The sequence below is a fragment of the Acipenser ruthenus genome, chromosome 9 (genome assembly GCF_902713425.1).
Source record: "Acipenser ruthenus chromosome 9, fAciRut3.2 maternal haplotype, whole genome shotgun sequence".
Taxonomy (NCBI): Eukaryota; Metazoa; Chordata; class Actinopteri; order Acipenseriformes; family Acipenseridae; genus Acipenser; species Acipenser ruthenus.
Window position 1 is genome coordinate 53,976,330 of NC_081197.1, and position 14,523 is coordinate 53,990,852.

The 14,523-nt window shown below is 38.6% G+C and overlaps 1 protein-coding gene across 1 annotated transcript in view; it reads left to right on the forward strand.

Moving 5' to 3' along the window:
- LOC117405728 (Krueppel-like factor 12) overlaps nt 1-12,866 on the forward strand; it is a 77,174-nt gene extending 64,308 nt beyond the window's left edge. The window contains exons 5-6 of the mRNA XM_059030261.1: nt 2,772-2,929; nt 7,410-12,866. Coding sequence (XP_058886244.1) covers nt 2,772-2,929; nt 7,410-7,591 — 340 coding nt within the window. The 3' untranslated portion in view covers nt 7,592-12,866. The remainder of the gene's footprint in view (nt 1-2,771; nt 2,930-7,409) is intronic.
- Nucleotides 12,867-14,523: the final 1,657 nt, after the last annotated feature.

Below are 14,523 nucleotides of genomic sequence, written 5' to 3' on the forward strand. Positions count from 1 at the left end.
TTCGCAGGGATGTTCTGGACTCAGTAGAAGTAGACTTCAGTATTGCGAGTCAAGCTCGCTGCCTGCCCAAAGAGATGCTGCTTAGTTTAGATTGAAATCGCCATGGGAACCAGAGGAGCTGTCTCCTCGCTCCTACTGGAGCACAGCCTAGTAGTGTAAAACCACTGAGACTAAGCTTTGAAATACTGCAGAGTTCCTTTGTCACCATGTACTGCAGTAAACAAAAAGAAAGTATCTATTTGTGACACAGTTCATCAGTTAAATATGTTGTCGCACATGAAGGACAGAACTGGAAATAAGTACATTTTGTAGGCTTTAGTTTGAAACTGGAGCTAATCAAATTAAACATCTACATCTAGAAACTAAGTTCAAACACAGCAACTGCCTGTCAAACCGTTCCTGGTTTGAAGGTGACCTCCAAGCCTGTACATTAAAGATACAGAAAGTTGGTGCATACGCTTATCATGCATTGAAGTCTACTGCCAGTACTCTTGCCCTGCAGCACTAGAGTAAAATATTGGCCCTGGTACAGTACTCAGTTATTGGAATGTAGGACAGGTTTGTCGCACAATAAACTTATGAGTGGCTCTACAGCTTACCCACAATTATTAAAGATATTAAAACACAACGAAAGTCCAAATGGGCAACTGCTTTTACTTTTCCACATAGTAACACTTGTAAGCTTTTAGCTTGAGACTGGTTTAAACTGGGCCTCTATTTGAGTTACAGCACTGGCTAACCCTTTCCCCAGGAAGTTGGCAGGTCAGCCTGTGATATTAGAGGTAGAATGGGAGCTTGTTCTTAAGCCGTCGCACACCAGAGCTGCTGTCTGAGTAGACGCCTTTGGCGAGGGGATACTTTCAACATGTGGAATTGGCAGCTGGGTTTGCGGGATAGGCAACATGTTTTTCATTCCTGGTCACTGATGCAATGTTCTTGAACTGCGTGCTGAGCTCAGTAGCCTGTTGCAGGCCTTTGGGTAGAGGAATAAGAAGTGGGACAACTTACGTTTCATTTAAAGACTGCTGTGGAATGGACCACAGATGTCTTTTCAGTCTTCTGTGTGAACAGGAATTCATGTCACAAAACCGCAGTGCTGCAAATGACAATGCCTGGCACATACTTCAACGGTGAGGAGTGTGGGCGGTGGAAAGGTGGGAAAGTGAAACATCAGTGGGGGTTGTAATCTACAGAGGCTGAGGCTAAGCTGAGAGTCTGAAAATGTTCAAGTAATGGAGAATTTCCTGCAGAAACTTAGTAAGAAAGTAGCATACATGTACGTGTTACTGTTGCATATACAATTAGAGATATCAATGCATTTCAACTAATATGAAGGAGGGGACTTAGGGGAATGGGGCTATGAAAAGCTGAACTGTGCAAATGAAATCTGTAACAAGTTGGTCTTGCAGCTGTTCTGTAAATAATTGCATTTGTTGACAATGAAGGTGCAATGGCAAAAGAGTGGAAGCCTCAGATTATTAAACACATGTCACTGATTTCAAAGCACGGTACTGTTGGAGCAGCCAGGGGTTGCATGTAAGTAGATCATTTTAAAAAGACAGCTGTAAACAAATAAACATATTTCAAATGGATTCAACATTACTAAAATCAACTCAGTCAATTTTGAAAATACATCTTAATAAAAGGCACATGGGCCAAGCCCTGATTGCCAGACAGTGATGGTAAGTGTTGGGAAGTGAAGCCAGGAACCCCCTTGGGCTATCTGTTCTCCTATCCAGACAGCTCCATTTTATGTGGTGGTTATTTATTGTTGTACAGTGCTGTGCAGTAATGTGCATACCTGTAAATGTATTACAGAATTTTATTGCTGTGCGGGTGGTGCATTCAGAGGACCGCTCCAGTTGTTAAAGGCAGAGGTATATAATCAAAGCTGCTGGGGTTTGTGACTTGTATTGCATTTGTTCTGTGTTGTCTTGCACCACCCTATATTGGTACACTGGCTATTTACAAATGAATAGCTATTAAAGTACGGAAGTTAACAAAATAAGTTCAGTAAATCTCACCTTATATGATTTGCCATCATTTTGTAGGTCTTACGTTTTCCTATATGAAAACATTATGGTAAAGGTGAATTTGATTCTTTTAATGTTATTTTATTTGCAATAAAGCTAAATTAAATACACTATGTATGCTAAAATATTTTTTTTTTTTGGAATTTGAAACCACATGTGGAGAGATGTTTCCTTTACAGGCAAAGTCATGGTAAATTTGATTTGGTATCACTCCAGTATGGATTTAAGCGTATTCATATGGAAACTAATATAGTTTGTCTTCATTTTAGGGAAATTATACAGTAAATCGTATGTCTACAGTACTACAATACATTTGTTTTATTTGTTATAGCCTCTATCCAATGCTGTAAAACATCAACTGAGTCACTTTTGGGTTAGTTCATGTTATGCTTTATCAGCTCCATGATTCTCTCAATACAGTTCCATTGCAGATGTACAATCACAATTATCAAAACTACATGCATTCTCATTTAACTCATTTAATTCACATTTACAAGCCATTCAATCAGAAATGCCATTCCTCAATACATTTTTCATTTTGTTTACAGAGAAATATACTATGTGCGCTGTGAGTGTAGGTGTTGTAATTTGAATAGCCTTGGTTTTCAGGGTCCCATAGATGAATTATCTAAGCATTATTTAGGTCTGCAGCGCTTGACTGTGCACATGCTGTAGTACATGGCGTCATGGTTACCGTCATGGTTACCGTCCTGATTGTGCTGTTCTCTTGTCTTTCAGTTCCATCTCACCATTCAGTATTGAAAGCACAAGGCGCCAACGGAGGTCAGAGTCCCCTGACTCGAAGAAGCGGCGCATACACAGGTGTGACTTTGAAGGCTGCAATAAAGTGTACACAAAGAGCTCCCACTTGAAAGCACATCGGCGGACCCATACAGGTAGGAATCGAGGAATCAGGGCCACCAACATATTTAGCAGGCAAGGGTTAACATGTATCTATTTACCTCTTCTCCTTAGAATGTTTGGCAGGCCTGGATCCTGTCACATCTCCTTCTTGCTGTCAGTCATGACATTCCCCTTGTAAGATCTTTGCACTCCCTGTACTCTTAATAGATTTCCTCCTAGGCATTTGCCACTGCCTGAATTGCAGTCATATAGCTAATAATAACACTTGCTTGGAGCTTTTAATTTTTCTTTATTTCTCTCCAATGAATCAGTGACCTTGTAAGTTCAATTTGACAAGGTGCACATAGAATGTGCAATTTGTGATTTCATTCAGCTGTGATGATTCAGACATATCTAATTGAGGCATCCAGGACAAAAAGGAGATTAAGCTGGGGAACTCTGCTAGGCTTGGACAACCCTCAGTGAACCAAGAAATTATCTTTTAGCATCTATCTATCTAAATCTATCCATGTATCCATTTATCAATGTATAAGACTGTCTCTATCATATTACTGAATCCTGGCATGTAAACAACGGCACCTACACATTACTCATGTTCAAAGCAATTGGTGATTTCATAAGTGTGTAAGATTCAAATAAACTGAGGCGTAAAGAGAATACAGATTAAAGAATAAGAAAGAGACATACAGTATAGGACACAAAGCAAAGGGTCAATATAGGGAGCCAGATAAATGATTGTGTAGCAAATGGATGAAAAGGCATACATCAAATACAAGAGGTTGTGATCCTGGCTGACTCGGCTGACTAGACTTGATGAATTATGCTTCCTTTGCCACATATTGTACTTCACACGGGAGTGTGGGAAGGAGAACAGTCCCATCAGGCTCCATTGGCACTCCAGTCTGCCCTACTGGGGGGATGTCATTTAAAAGCACAATCGAGTCTTTTTTTAAATGTTCCCAGTGTTTTAGATCATACAATGTCACCTGGTAGGCTATTCCATGCATTTAAATAAATGAAGTGCTTCCTTCCTCCTGTTCTAAACTTACTTGTACTCAGCTTCCATTTATGCCCTCTTGTTGTACTCTATGCTAAATGTGAAGTCGTGTCTTGGGTTAACTTTATCTATACAGTTTATGATTTTATAGACTTCAATCAAGTCCCCTCTTTCCCTTCGTTTTTCTAGTTAACCTTTTCTCATACAGTAGTCATCAGCCTAGTTGCCCATCAGCCTAGTTTCAAACTGAGTTTCCTTGTTTTCTTTGGCTCTTGTGACTTTTTCTCCAGTTTCTACTTTATGATATGTGTTTTACAAAACGGCAGTGGAAGTTTTTCTGAAAATATTAAAAGTGAAACAGTGAGATTAATATAAAAACAGACAAAAGTTGAAAATTCAGGACACCAGCCCTAAGAACGTACTTTTTAATGATCAGCCTGTGTAGTGTGGCTCCATTTACTTGAATTGTTCATTAGCTGTTTCCATTTCCACTGAAGTTCGAGCTTTAGAAGTTAAAACCACACAAATGCTTTCCTAGTAGGCACAAGTCAAACTAATTGTTTTCGACCCGTTAATTCAAGTTAACTCAGATCGTTGTTTTTTTCTGCATTTCATTTTTTTTGGCTCAAGCCTAATCAACCACAGAATTGTTTTAGCAGCGCAAGTATATCCACCAGGTGGTGTGAAGGAGCAAGGATTTTTATTTCCCAAGCATATGGTTCCCCCTGGTGGACAAAAAATAATACATGACCATAAGCTTTTACTGTACTAGCATCATTATTCCATTAGCTTCTCGTACCTTAACTCTGCTTTCTGATGTCAGACCTGGGCACCTCAAACAAACAGTTTTGCATTCATTGGAGCTATAAAATGAGGATCACTTACTGGGTAGACAGCACGGCAGTAATGTGGGTAATTATTGGCATCATTCTCCATGCGTGCCTAGGCCTGAGAAATGTGAGTCTCCACCCTTGTCACGTGCAGTCTCATGGAAACAGGTTTAGTCTTTTCTGCATCAGTTAAAATCGGGTAGGTCAAGGACAAAAGATGAGTCACGTGATAAGTTTGCTTTGGCAAGATGAGCAATCGGTTCCCTAATATAAAAAGGGACCGTTTGACCCATTTAATTAATTTGACGTGTGTGGACTAGTTAAGCATGTGGGTTTTGGTTAGGTTGTGTCAAAGGCAGTTCAGTGACAGACCCTAATTCAGGTATTGGGTTTGTTCGCATTAAATTAATAGGCGAGCAGCAGAATGAGCAAAAAAAAAAAAAAAAAAAAAAGGGTTTATTTATACACAAAGGCACCATCATATATCATCTGAAAGCTTATTGTCTCAGCTTTAATGTTAGTTGTGTTGGGGTTCTCAGAACATGTGCCGTTTGTATGGAAACAGACAATAAGCAAACAACTTGTGATCCTGCATGCACCTTTTTTAACTGATTGTTTACTAATAATTAGTGTATTTGGTATTCTAGAACTAATCAGTAAGATATTTTAGTGAATACCTGAGAATATAAGAACACAGAAGCACATTGTGTATAGTTGTATGTGTATGTACAGATACAGATTAGGGTTTAGGTTAAGGGTTAGGTTTAGGGTTGTTCATGCTGGATCATTGGGATCTTGTAAAAGCCGTCTTGACAAAAGTTTGAGGTCAATCAGCTACTCTGACAAAATGTTTCTTTAAAAAAGAAAAATCCTATTTTGACTGAAATTATAATATTACATGTGCTAAACTTGTACATCATTGTTTCAGGGGTGCTCTAATCTATGTGTTATACATAATTGCTATATATGATACTTAATTGCTAGTGATCCGTTTTGTACACATATTAAATTGCTAAATTCCTAGCTTTTGATTAGTAGTATAGACCAAGGCCAAGCCAAGTAATGAGTACAAATGAGTAATGTTTCGTTTGATAAGCATTCTTCAATTCCGCTCCGCTGTTTCCTAGGACACCACTGTAAAACAGAAACCCAAACAAAAAAAGAATAATAATAATAATACCTGTATAACTGTAAAGCGGAGGCTTTTTGAAAATAAATAAGTATACAAATGAGAAACCTCCCCCGCCTATAATTAAAGCTTTAAAAGTACATGCCTTGCCTATTAGATTGCCTTGGGACTTTTGGTGAGCACGGATATAACTGATTCACAATGTAAAGTACACACCTATCTACAGTACATGGTAATAAAATGTAGTTCCTTTGTTTAGTGTGCTGATGCCAACCTTAGTCATAAAAAGGTACATGTGACTTATTAGAAATGACTTTTCATCGTAACATTTTGCCCCAATAATATTTACAAATCAATATATACTTATTATATAGCATCAGGGAGGCATTGTGACCTTCAGGGTTTACTCACACAAATTAAGGAGACATTTTCCATTAAAATACTTTCAGACTAAGGATTAAAACTTATTTTATAGCTATATTTTAAAAGTTTAAATCACATTGACACAGTGAGTGTCATTTCAGATTAAATAAGCTTAGTGTGTCTGTACAGTAGCTTTTGATATTGTCCTTGCAATTCATAAGCTAGACTGCTTTATTTTGCTACAATAGTTAAAACTTTTACTGTATATTAAATGATGTTGCCCAAACGATCTACCTGGCAAAAAACCCCACTGAGCACTGCTTCTAAAAATACTCAGATAACAATCCTCAGAAAAGTCAGTGCAATTGTAGGAAAAGTTTTAACTTTGTAATTGTTCTTTAACAAGATGAGTGAATACACTACTCTGAAAACTATATGTATCTTGTCAAAGAGCTACAACGAGAAAAACCTGTTCTTCAAAGCTGATGAAGTTTAATAGTTCAGCAAATGAACAGAAATACAGCTATGGCCAAAAGTGTTGCAGCACCCTATAGAATTAACTAATTTTGCTTCATAAAGTTGATTGAAACATGCTGAATAATGTTATTTTAACATATTAAATTACATACCAATTTGTAGTTTTCCATATACTTAACAAAAAACTAACATCTAAAATCTAACATGAAATATTCTACTACTATTATGGCTTCTGGTAGATGTTTGCAGTATAATTTTGTAGTTTGTTTGATTACATGATGTCAAATAAAAGATCTAAATTATGTTCATGTAGTTTTTTTTTTTTTTTTTTTTTAGTTATGTCTCACTCCAAAAATTCTAGATGATACAAAACTTTTGGCCATAGCTGTAGAGTACGTGCCTGTACAAGTAAGGGCTTTTCCTTTAGGGTAAAGCAACCTTGGCAGGGATACTGGTATTGATGTCAACATTAATAAAATACAAATCATGCAGCTTGAGATTATGTTGCTTAGTCATTGCATGTAAACCAGTAGTTTGTGAAAATACTTAGCTGTTTAACACTTAGTTTCTAGAAAGTTGTTGCAACACATATCACCTTTTACGCTGAATTATTTGCATTTTTACCATTAAAACCGCCTCAAGTTGTTAAACATACATTTCATCATCATGACCCAAGCTGTTTTAAGATGTACCCCTTTTTCATGACTGTTTTCCAGGTGAAAAGCCATACAAATGCACGTGGGAGGGATGCACATGGAAATTTGCTCGCTCGGATGAGCTGACGAGGCATTACCGCAAGCACACCGGAGTGAAACCCTTTAAATGTGCAGACTGTGACCGGAGCTTTTCTCGCTCGGACCACCTGGCCCTTCACCGACGCAGACACATGCTGGTTTGAAGAAGATACCTCCACACAAACACTGTAAGAGCAGGGTCTCTTATAACCCAAGTTCAGCTGGGCTGAACCCAACCCCACCGTTCCCGCCCCGGAGCGTTCAAATAGACATTCTCAGATGTCCAGAAACAGAAAAAGAAGGAGATTCTGTGACTTCTAAAATATAGGCATCCGATCCCATGCCTTTTACCTATGTTGCTTTTAAGTTTGGAGCTTAGGAAACTTATTTTTGGGCATCGTTTTTTATGTCCTCTCCTTTTGTTTATACTTCAGAATGAAATGTCTTTTTTTGACAAACAAGTACTAACACATCATCATAAAAAAGTATTTTGATTTTCAAAAAGGTGGCCTTTTCTGCAACAATAATGTGAAAGAACCAAGACCTCTGCAGAAGAGCAGGCCATGACTCCAAGACGCCACTAGCGCCCTGTTTCTCCAATCAATGGAGCCAGCAGAGCAGCTTACTCACAAACAGTGTTTTCCAATGTGTTCAATACTCTTTGACTGTCAGCCATAGGAAATCACAGAGATTAATTAGTTTCTGGAGTCCTGCAATAATGAGTGACCTTCAGATATCAACAAACAATTGGTGGGCCCCAAGTTCTTGTGAAGTTGAGGATTGGTGCTGCCACAGCAGAATAAAAGTGAGAAATCAATGTACAGCTTACTATTTCTTTTAAGAGGAATTTTTCTGTTGGAAATCTGCACTTAAAATCCAGTATAACTGATATAGGTAGGGGTTGGAACCAGCAGAGCCCACCAGCCCAAGGTACCAGACATTGCCCCAATCCCTAGCTTCTAGGGATTCTTTCCATATTGGTAGAGCTTTTCTTTTTTATATAACACATGTTAAAAACAGTTCTCAAAAGCACATGGACAACCCTAATAATCTCTATTTGGGCTAAGGGAGACTGAGGGACATCCAGTAAAACCGCTTCATTCTGTCTATGTGACTGTTTTTGTGTTCCTGACATATGAGAAGAAATGCATCAGATGCATTGTACGCTGTGATAAGCAATCAGTAAGGTGCACTTTTAGTTTATTGCGTTTAAAAAAAAATCCACACCCCATTTTAAAAATAGCAATAAACATATTATACTCTTTAAATATTTACACATGTATTTACCATTGAATAGCACTATGTTAAGCACCTAACAAGTACTTTTTTTTCTGATCATAATCCTAATTATGTGAATCCCAGAGAAGCCTACTGCTATTGATTTTTGTTATCAAAGGGATCATCTGTTTCAATATATCAACACAAGAGGCGAGCAATACATTTTACAAGTTGCAGAGTTTCTCTAAATATCTCACACCTGCTCTTGATCCTTCAAAGAACCTGGAGCCATTAAAACAAGTCCTGCTTTTAGTCAATGCCAGTTACACTTCTCTAGACAATAGTTTTATATATGTTTAACAGAAAATGTTTATAGCTGTGCTGGCCATCAGATGACGGAGACATGGAGAATGACATCACCTATTGGTAATACAGTACCTGTCTTTTATTTACCAGCACAATGTTCAAATTGTCTGCCTGTGTTGCCACCTGTATGTTAGATGTATTTGCAATTGGTTGGCAGTCTCAAAGTTAAAGCCAAGCATACTCTGACACATGTTGTGTGTGGGTATTATTATTTGTTTTAAGTTTGGTTATGTTGAAACAAATCCAGATTATTTTGGCAAGTTTTATTCTGATGGAAGAGTTCAGTATTAAACATTGAATTTATAAAAGTATATGCTGAAAGATTAGATTAACAACCCAAAGTGGAGAGTCTGATCCCATTACCTGTGTGTTAAAGTATTACAGAACACCCTGCAAAGTTTACAAGAAACACATCATGTTACCTGTGCTGTGTCCATCTTTAAACATATTGCCGGCACTTTTGACATTTTTAATCACACATTATGGTTCATATATCAACTGGGTAATACATTTCTCAACATTCACTCAGGAGTATTCACCAGGAGAAAAAAAATCTCTTCTAAGGATCACAGTGTATCCAGATTGCATTCCCTCCTGCAACAATGCTGGTTTTCTGTTCCCGCAATACACCACTTGCAAGTTCCCACAACTTGCACCAGCATTGTTGCAAGAGAGAGCATGAACTGGCTAACTGTGATGTTTTGAAGAAAACATTGCAGTTTGGAAGAAACCACCACTTTCTCATAATGACGCCAGCATGGAGACTGTAGCAGAGTATCAGTTGCTCATCAGAGGCTGTTCTTGATGTAGCACTATGCAGCATTCAGACTGAGTAAGATAGCTCAAGGGGTGGCCCCTCCTCACTCTCCGTGATCTCCATGCCCCTCCTCACTCACAGTGATCTCCATGCCCCTCCTCACTCTCTGTGATCTCCATGCCCCTCCTCACTCACAGTGATCTCCATGCCCCTCCTCACTCTCTGTGATCTCCATGCCCCTCCTCACTCACAGTGATCTCCATGCCCCTCCTCACACTCTGTGATCTCCATGCCCCTCCTCACTCACAGTGATCTCCATGCCCCTCCTCACTCACAGTGATCTCCAGGCCCCTCCTCACTCTCTGATCTCCATGCCCCTCCTCACTCACAGTGATTTCCTTGCCCCTCCTCACCCTCTGTGATCTCCATGCCCCTCCTCACTCACAGTGATCTCCATGCCCCTCCTCACACTCTGTGATCTCCATGCCCCTCCTCACTCACAGTGATCTCCAGGCCCCTCCTCACTCTCTGATCTCCATGCCCCTCCTGACTCACAGTGATTTCCATGCCCCTTTCCTGTAATAAACCAACAATACCATCCTTACAATGCCAGTATACCATGTACTATTACCATTTGGCAATAATAAGTGTTTATTCTAGTGGTTCAACAAATTCCTGTACAAATTAAATATGGATCCATTTTGCCTAAGTTAAATCTCATGCGAGTAACTATTACATGTGAATAAATACATAAATAAATAAAATGAATCCCAGACGCTGCTATGGAAACTCACAAAGGCCAGTCATTGTGATAGACACGTAGTCTTCAGAAAGCTCCTGCCTTCACAAGTTGTGGCATTGTTGGTATCCTTATCCAGTGGGGATGAGGCCAGTCTTAGCTGCTCATATGCTTGGTAACCTTTCTCTTGCTTTTCCGTGTATCTGAAATAAAATACCAGGCCGCGTGGAATGACTGTCTGCCTGTCCAGAATGTCCCTAGTATTAATTTTCCACGAGTGTCTGAAGACGGAAGTCAGTGTGTTTGTTGTATGTGTCTGGATTGAAACAGCTTCCCCTTCTTCTTAACAAAAATACTACCCTGCACTTTGAAATAATTTTTCAACATTTCGCCAATGATTTAAAAAAGAAAAGTTGATGATGTAGTATCCCTTCTTTACAGGTCTACATAACATCTCATCTCTACAGGGCACTTGTACGAACCTTTGAATTTCAGTGGTAGAAAAAAATATTTTTATACAAATATTAGAGGCTAATAAAATCACACCATTTTCTTTTCTTTGATAGAATTATAAGAATATAGCAGTCTATCTTCTCATAACAATTCTTTTACTGGTTGAAATGATTTGTCATTAAACGTTTGGCTGTAGGTATATTGGGTTGGAATTCCCTTGGGGGCTGCATGCAGTATTTTAAGTTTAGGTTTTTGTTAAAACAAAATTCTAAGAATTCAAAAAATCTGTTAAACAGCAATTGACAGGAGGGGTTGAATTTTTAAGCAACATGAATACCTATATAAATTTGAACACCTGTTATTTACTAAGAAAAAAGGTCAAACAGGTCATACCTTTTAACCAAAATAGGTTCCTTACCCAAATCAATTACTGTTTCTAACATATCTTTTGAATTCTTAGCTTGGAAAATATTGTTTAGATTTCTGTCAGAACTTTTTATTAATTATTTAGCAGGGGGCACTTCATCTTTACAACTGAATATTGTACTGTACAACAGTTAAATATTATGTAATATATGTGATAGTGAAAAGTATTTTGCGATTCATAGTTTTTACATAGGCTGTAAATAGTTTAAAAGTAAATTCGAAAGGTTTCTAATTTTAAACAAAGAAAAAACACCTTGTACAACTTGCATATTCAGTTAATATAAAAGATTTTAGAAGAACAACTTTGAATCATGAATATAAATCTTTTTTGGTATGATTTTCTAGTCTTCTATTTTATCAAGACAAAACAGTGTTTTTTTTTTCTTCTTATGAATCAGTGGTCAGTGTTTCTTCTAGAACCTAAAACCCATTGCCTGTGATACACTGCACTAGCCTGCTAAAGTGTTAACATTCAACATCATCGGGGTACACCTGTCATTGAGAATCTGTAACATCAGAATGCTTTCAACCGCTTTTAGGGAAGAAAATATACCTGTAACTGTTCAAAAAAGTCCACGCCTTCTATTAAAGTAAGGCATTCGTGTTCTCTGTCTGCGATGCATTAGGATATCGACAGGACTTTGCTGACTATGGTGATGCCTTTTATTACCAGAACAGAGTTACAGTTTGGCTGCAGAATTTTGCAGGAAGGCCTTCAATCGTGTCTCTAATTGAATCTGGTATAACAGAGCACCCAGACCACACCCACTACCTACTGCCTTCTATATTTCATATACAGAACTGACTTGCAATACAAGTGGCATACATTACTGACAAAACCCCGAGCTTGCACAAGATGAACAGGTTTTATACCTCATTAAAGTCAGAGTTCAATTTATATTTAGGACAGATATTAAAAGGCAACATACACCATTAACTGTTGTCCAAAGACTGGAAGACCAAACCATTATGATTCATGGTTTAAAAACTTTGTTTATTCTGAAAAAAAATTAAATCCTTTGTTTCATACCAATACTGTTGAAGATTTTCTCTGCATTGTACACTATGTAGTTTAGACAATAACTATGTTACAAGTTTACTGATATTATGTATGTGTTGTTCTTGTATTTATGTATAGTGTATGTATTGTAAATATACTCAGAGCTTTTCATCTTACTGTAAATGGTGATATTGCCCTACAATGATGTAAAGGGAGTCCATGGTAATGAAATTCTGTCAGAGGATGATACTTCCTTATCTCTTTTAAGAGATTGAAATGAACAAGTGTTAAGTTTCGTTTGTTTTTCTAATGGTGTCTAAACATTCTCTGTCAGTGCATCGCTTTATTTTCTGTACTCAACTTTCATATGAATTGAGCTGTGAATTGAAATAGAGTTTAAACCTATAAATGTATGCATTTGTATAATTATCTGAATGGAGGCATGAAGGTAAATAAAGTTGCATTTTGTATGTAACAAACGGGACTGACTCCAGAGCTTCGCTGTCAGTCAGAAGATGGCATCAGCTACAGTATGAGAGAAGAATCTTTCAAGCACATTTTTAGTTCATGTGATTTCATAGTGAATGGAGACGCACAAAAATACCACCAGGGTACACAATGGATGCTACATACAGTGATGATCCTAATATGGTAGCACACTGATACTGCTGTGATGTGGTACAGAGATACACTACAAGCCACTGTGGTGCCATTTGGTACTGTATGTTAAAAAAACCACAATGAGCACACTGATTTTCATTAAAGAAAATGTGACCAATAGGGGTCTGAGGGAATGCCCATTGAGCAAATGGCAGAAAGAATTTTTGAATTGTGTATTGGGTTTTAGAAAACAGACATACTGGTTGAAATGATTTTGAGTGAGACATTGTTGTAAGTGACTCTGCAACTGATGCATAGTTCACACACCCTAGTCTCGTATCTTGTAAAGCGCTTTGTGATGGTGGTCCCCTATGAAAGGCACTATTTAAAACAAAAAAAAAGATTCACGAAGATATAGACCAATAGCACCTTTTACTGCTGATGGTTTCTCCCTTAACAAAACTTTCAAAAATTATTTTCTTAAATATCTGGACCTTACCAAACAGAACTCTAGGTACAAAACATTGCTTCCATCTGATACTGTTTTTCACAAGACTGTAGTAATGTTGTGAGGCATGTGTGACAGGGGGTGTGGGTTATCCAGACAGGAGACATGGAGGTGATTTTGATGACAACACCGCTAAGGAGCGCAGATTTCTTTACACACGCGGTCGTCGTCGGGTTGGCTTCTCCTATAACAACTACAGCCCCGATTCCACTTACACACGCAGTCATCATTGGGTTTGGCTTCTCCTCTAACAACTACAGCCCCGATTCCACTTACACACGCAGTCATCATTGGGTTTGGCTTCTCCTCTAACAACTACAGCCCCGATTCCACTTACACACGCAGTCATCATTGGGTTTGGCTTCTCCTATAACAACTACAGCCCCGATTCCACTTACACACGCAGTCATCATTGGGTTTGGCTTCTCCTCTAACAACTACAGCCCCGATTCCACTTACACACGCAGTCATCATTGGGTTTGGCTTCTCCTATAACAACTACAGCCCTGATTCCACTTACACACGCAGTCATCATTGGGTTTGGCTTCTCCTCTAACAACTACAGCCCCGATTCCACTTACACACGCAGTCATCATTGGGTTTGGCTTCTCCTATAACAACTACAGCCCCGATTCCACTTACACACGCAGTCATCATTGGGTTTGGCTTCTCCTATAACAACTACAGCCCCGATTCCACTTACACACGCAGTCATCATTGGGTTTGGCTTCTCCTATAACAACTACAGCCCTGATTCCACTTACACACGCAGTCATCATTGGGTTTGGCTTCTCCTCTAACAACTACAGCCCCGATTCCACTTACACACGCAGTCATCATTGGGTTTGGCTTCTCCTCTAACAACTACAGCCCCGATTCCACTTACACACGCAGTCATCATTGGGTTTGGCTTCTCCTATAACAACTACAGCCCTGATTCCACTTACACACGCAGTCATCATTGGGTTTGGCTTCTCCTATAACAACTACAGCCCTGATTCCACTTACACACGCAGTCATCATTGGGTT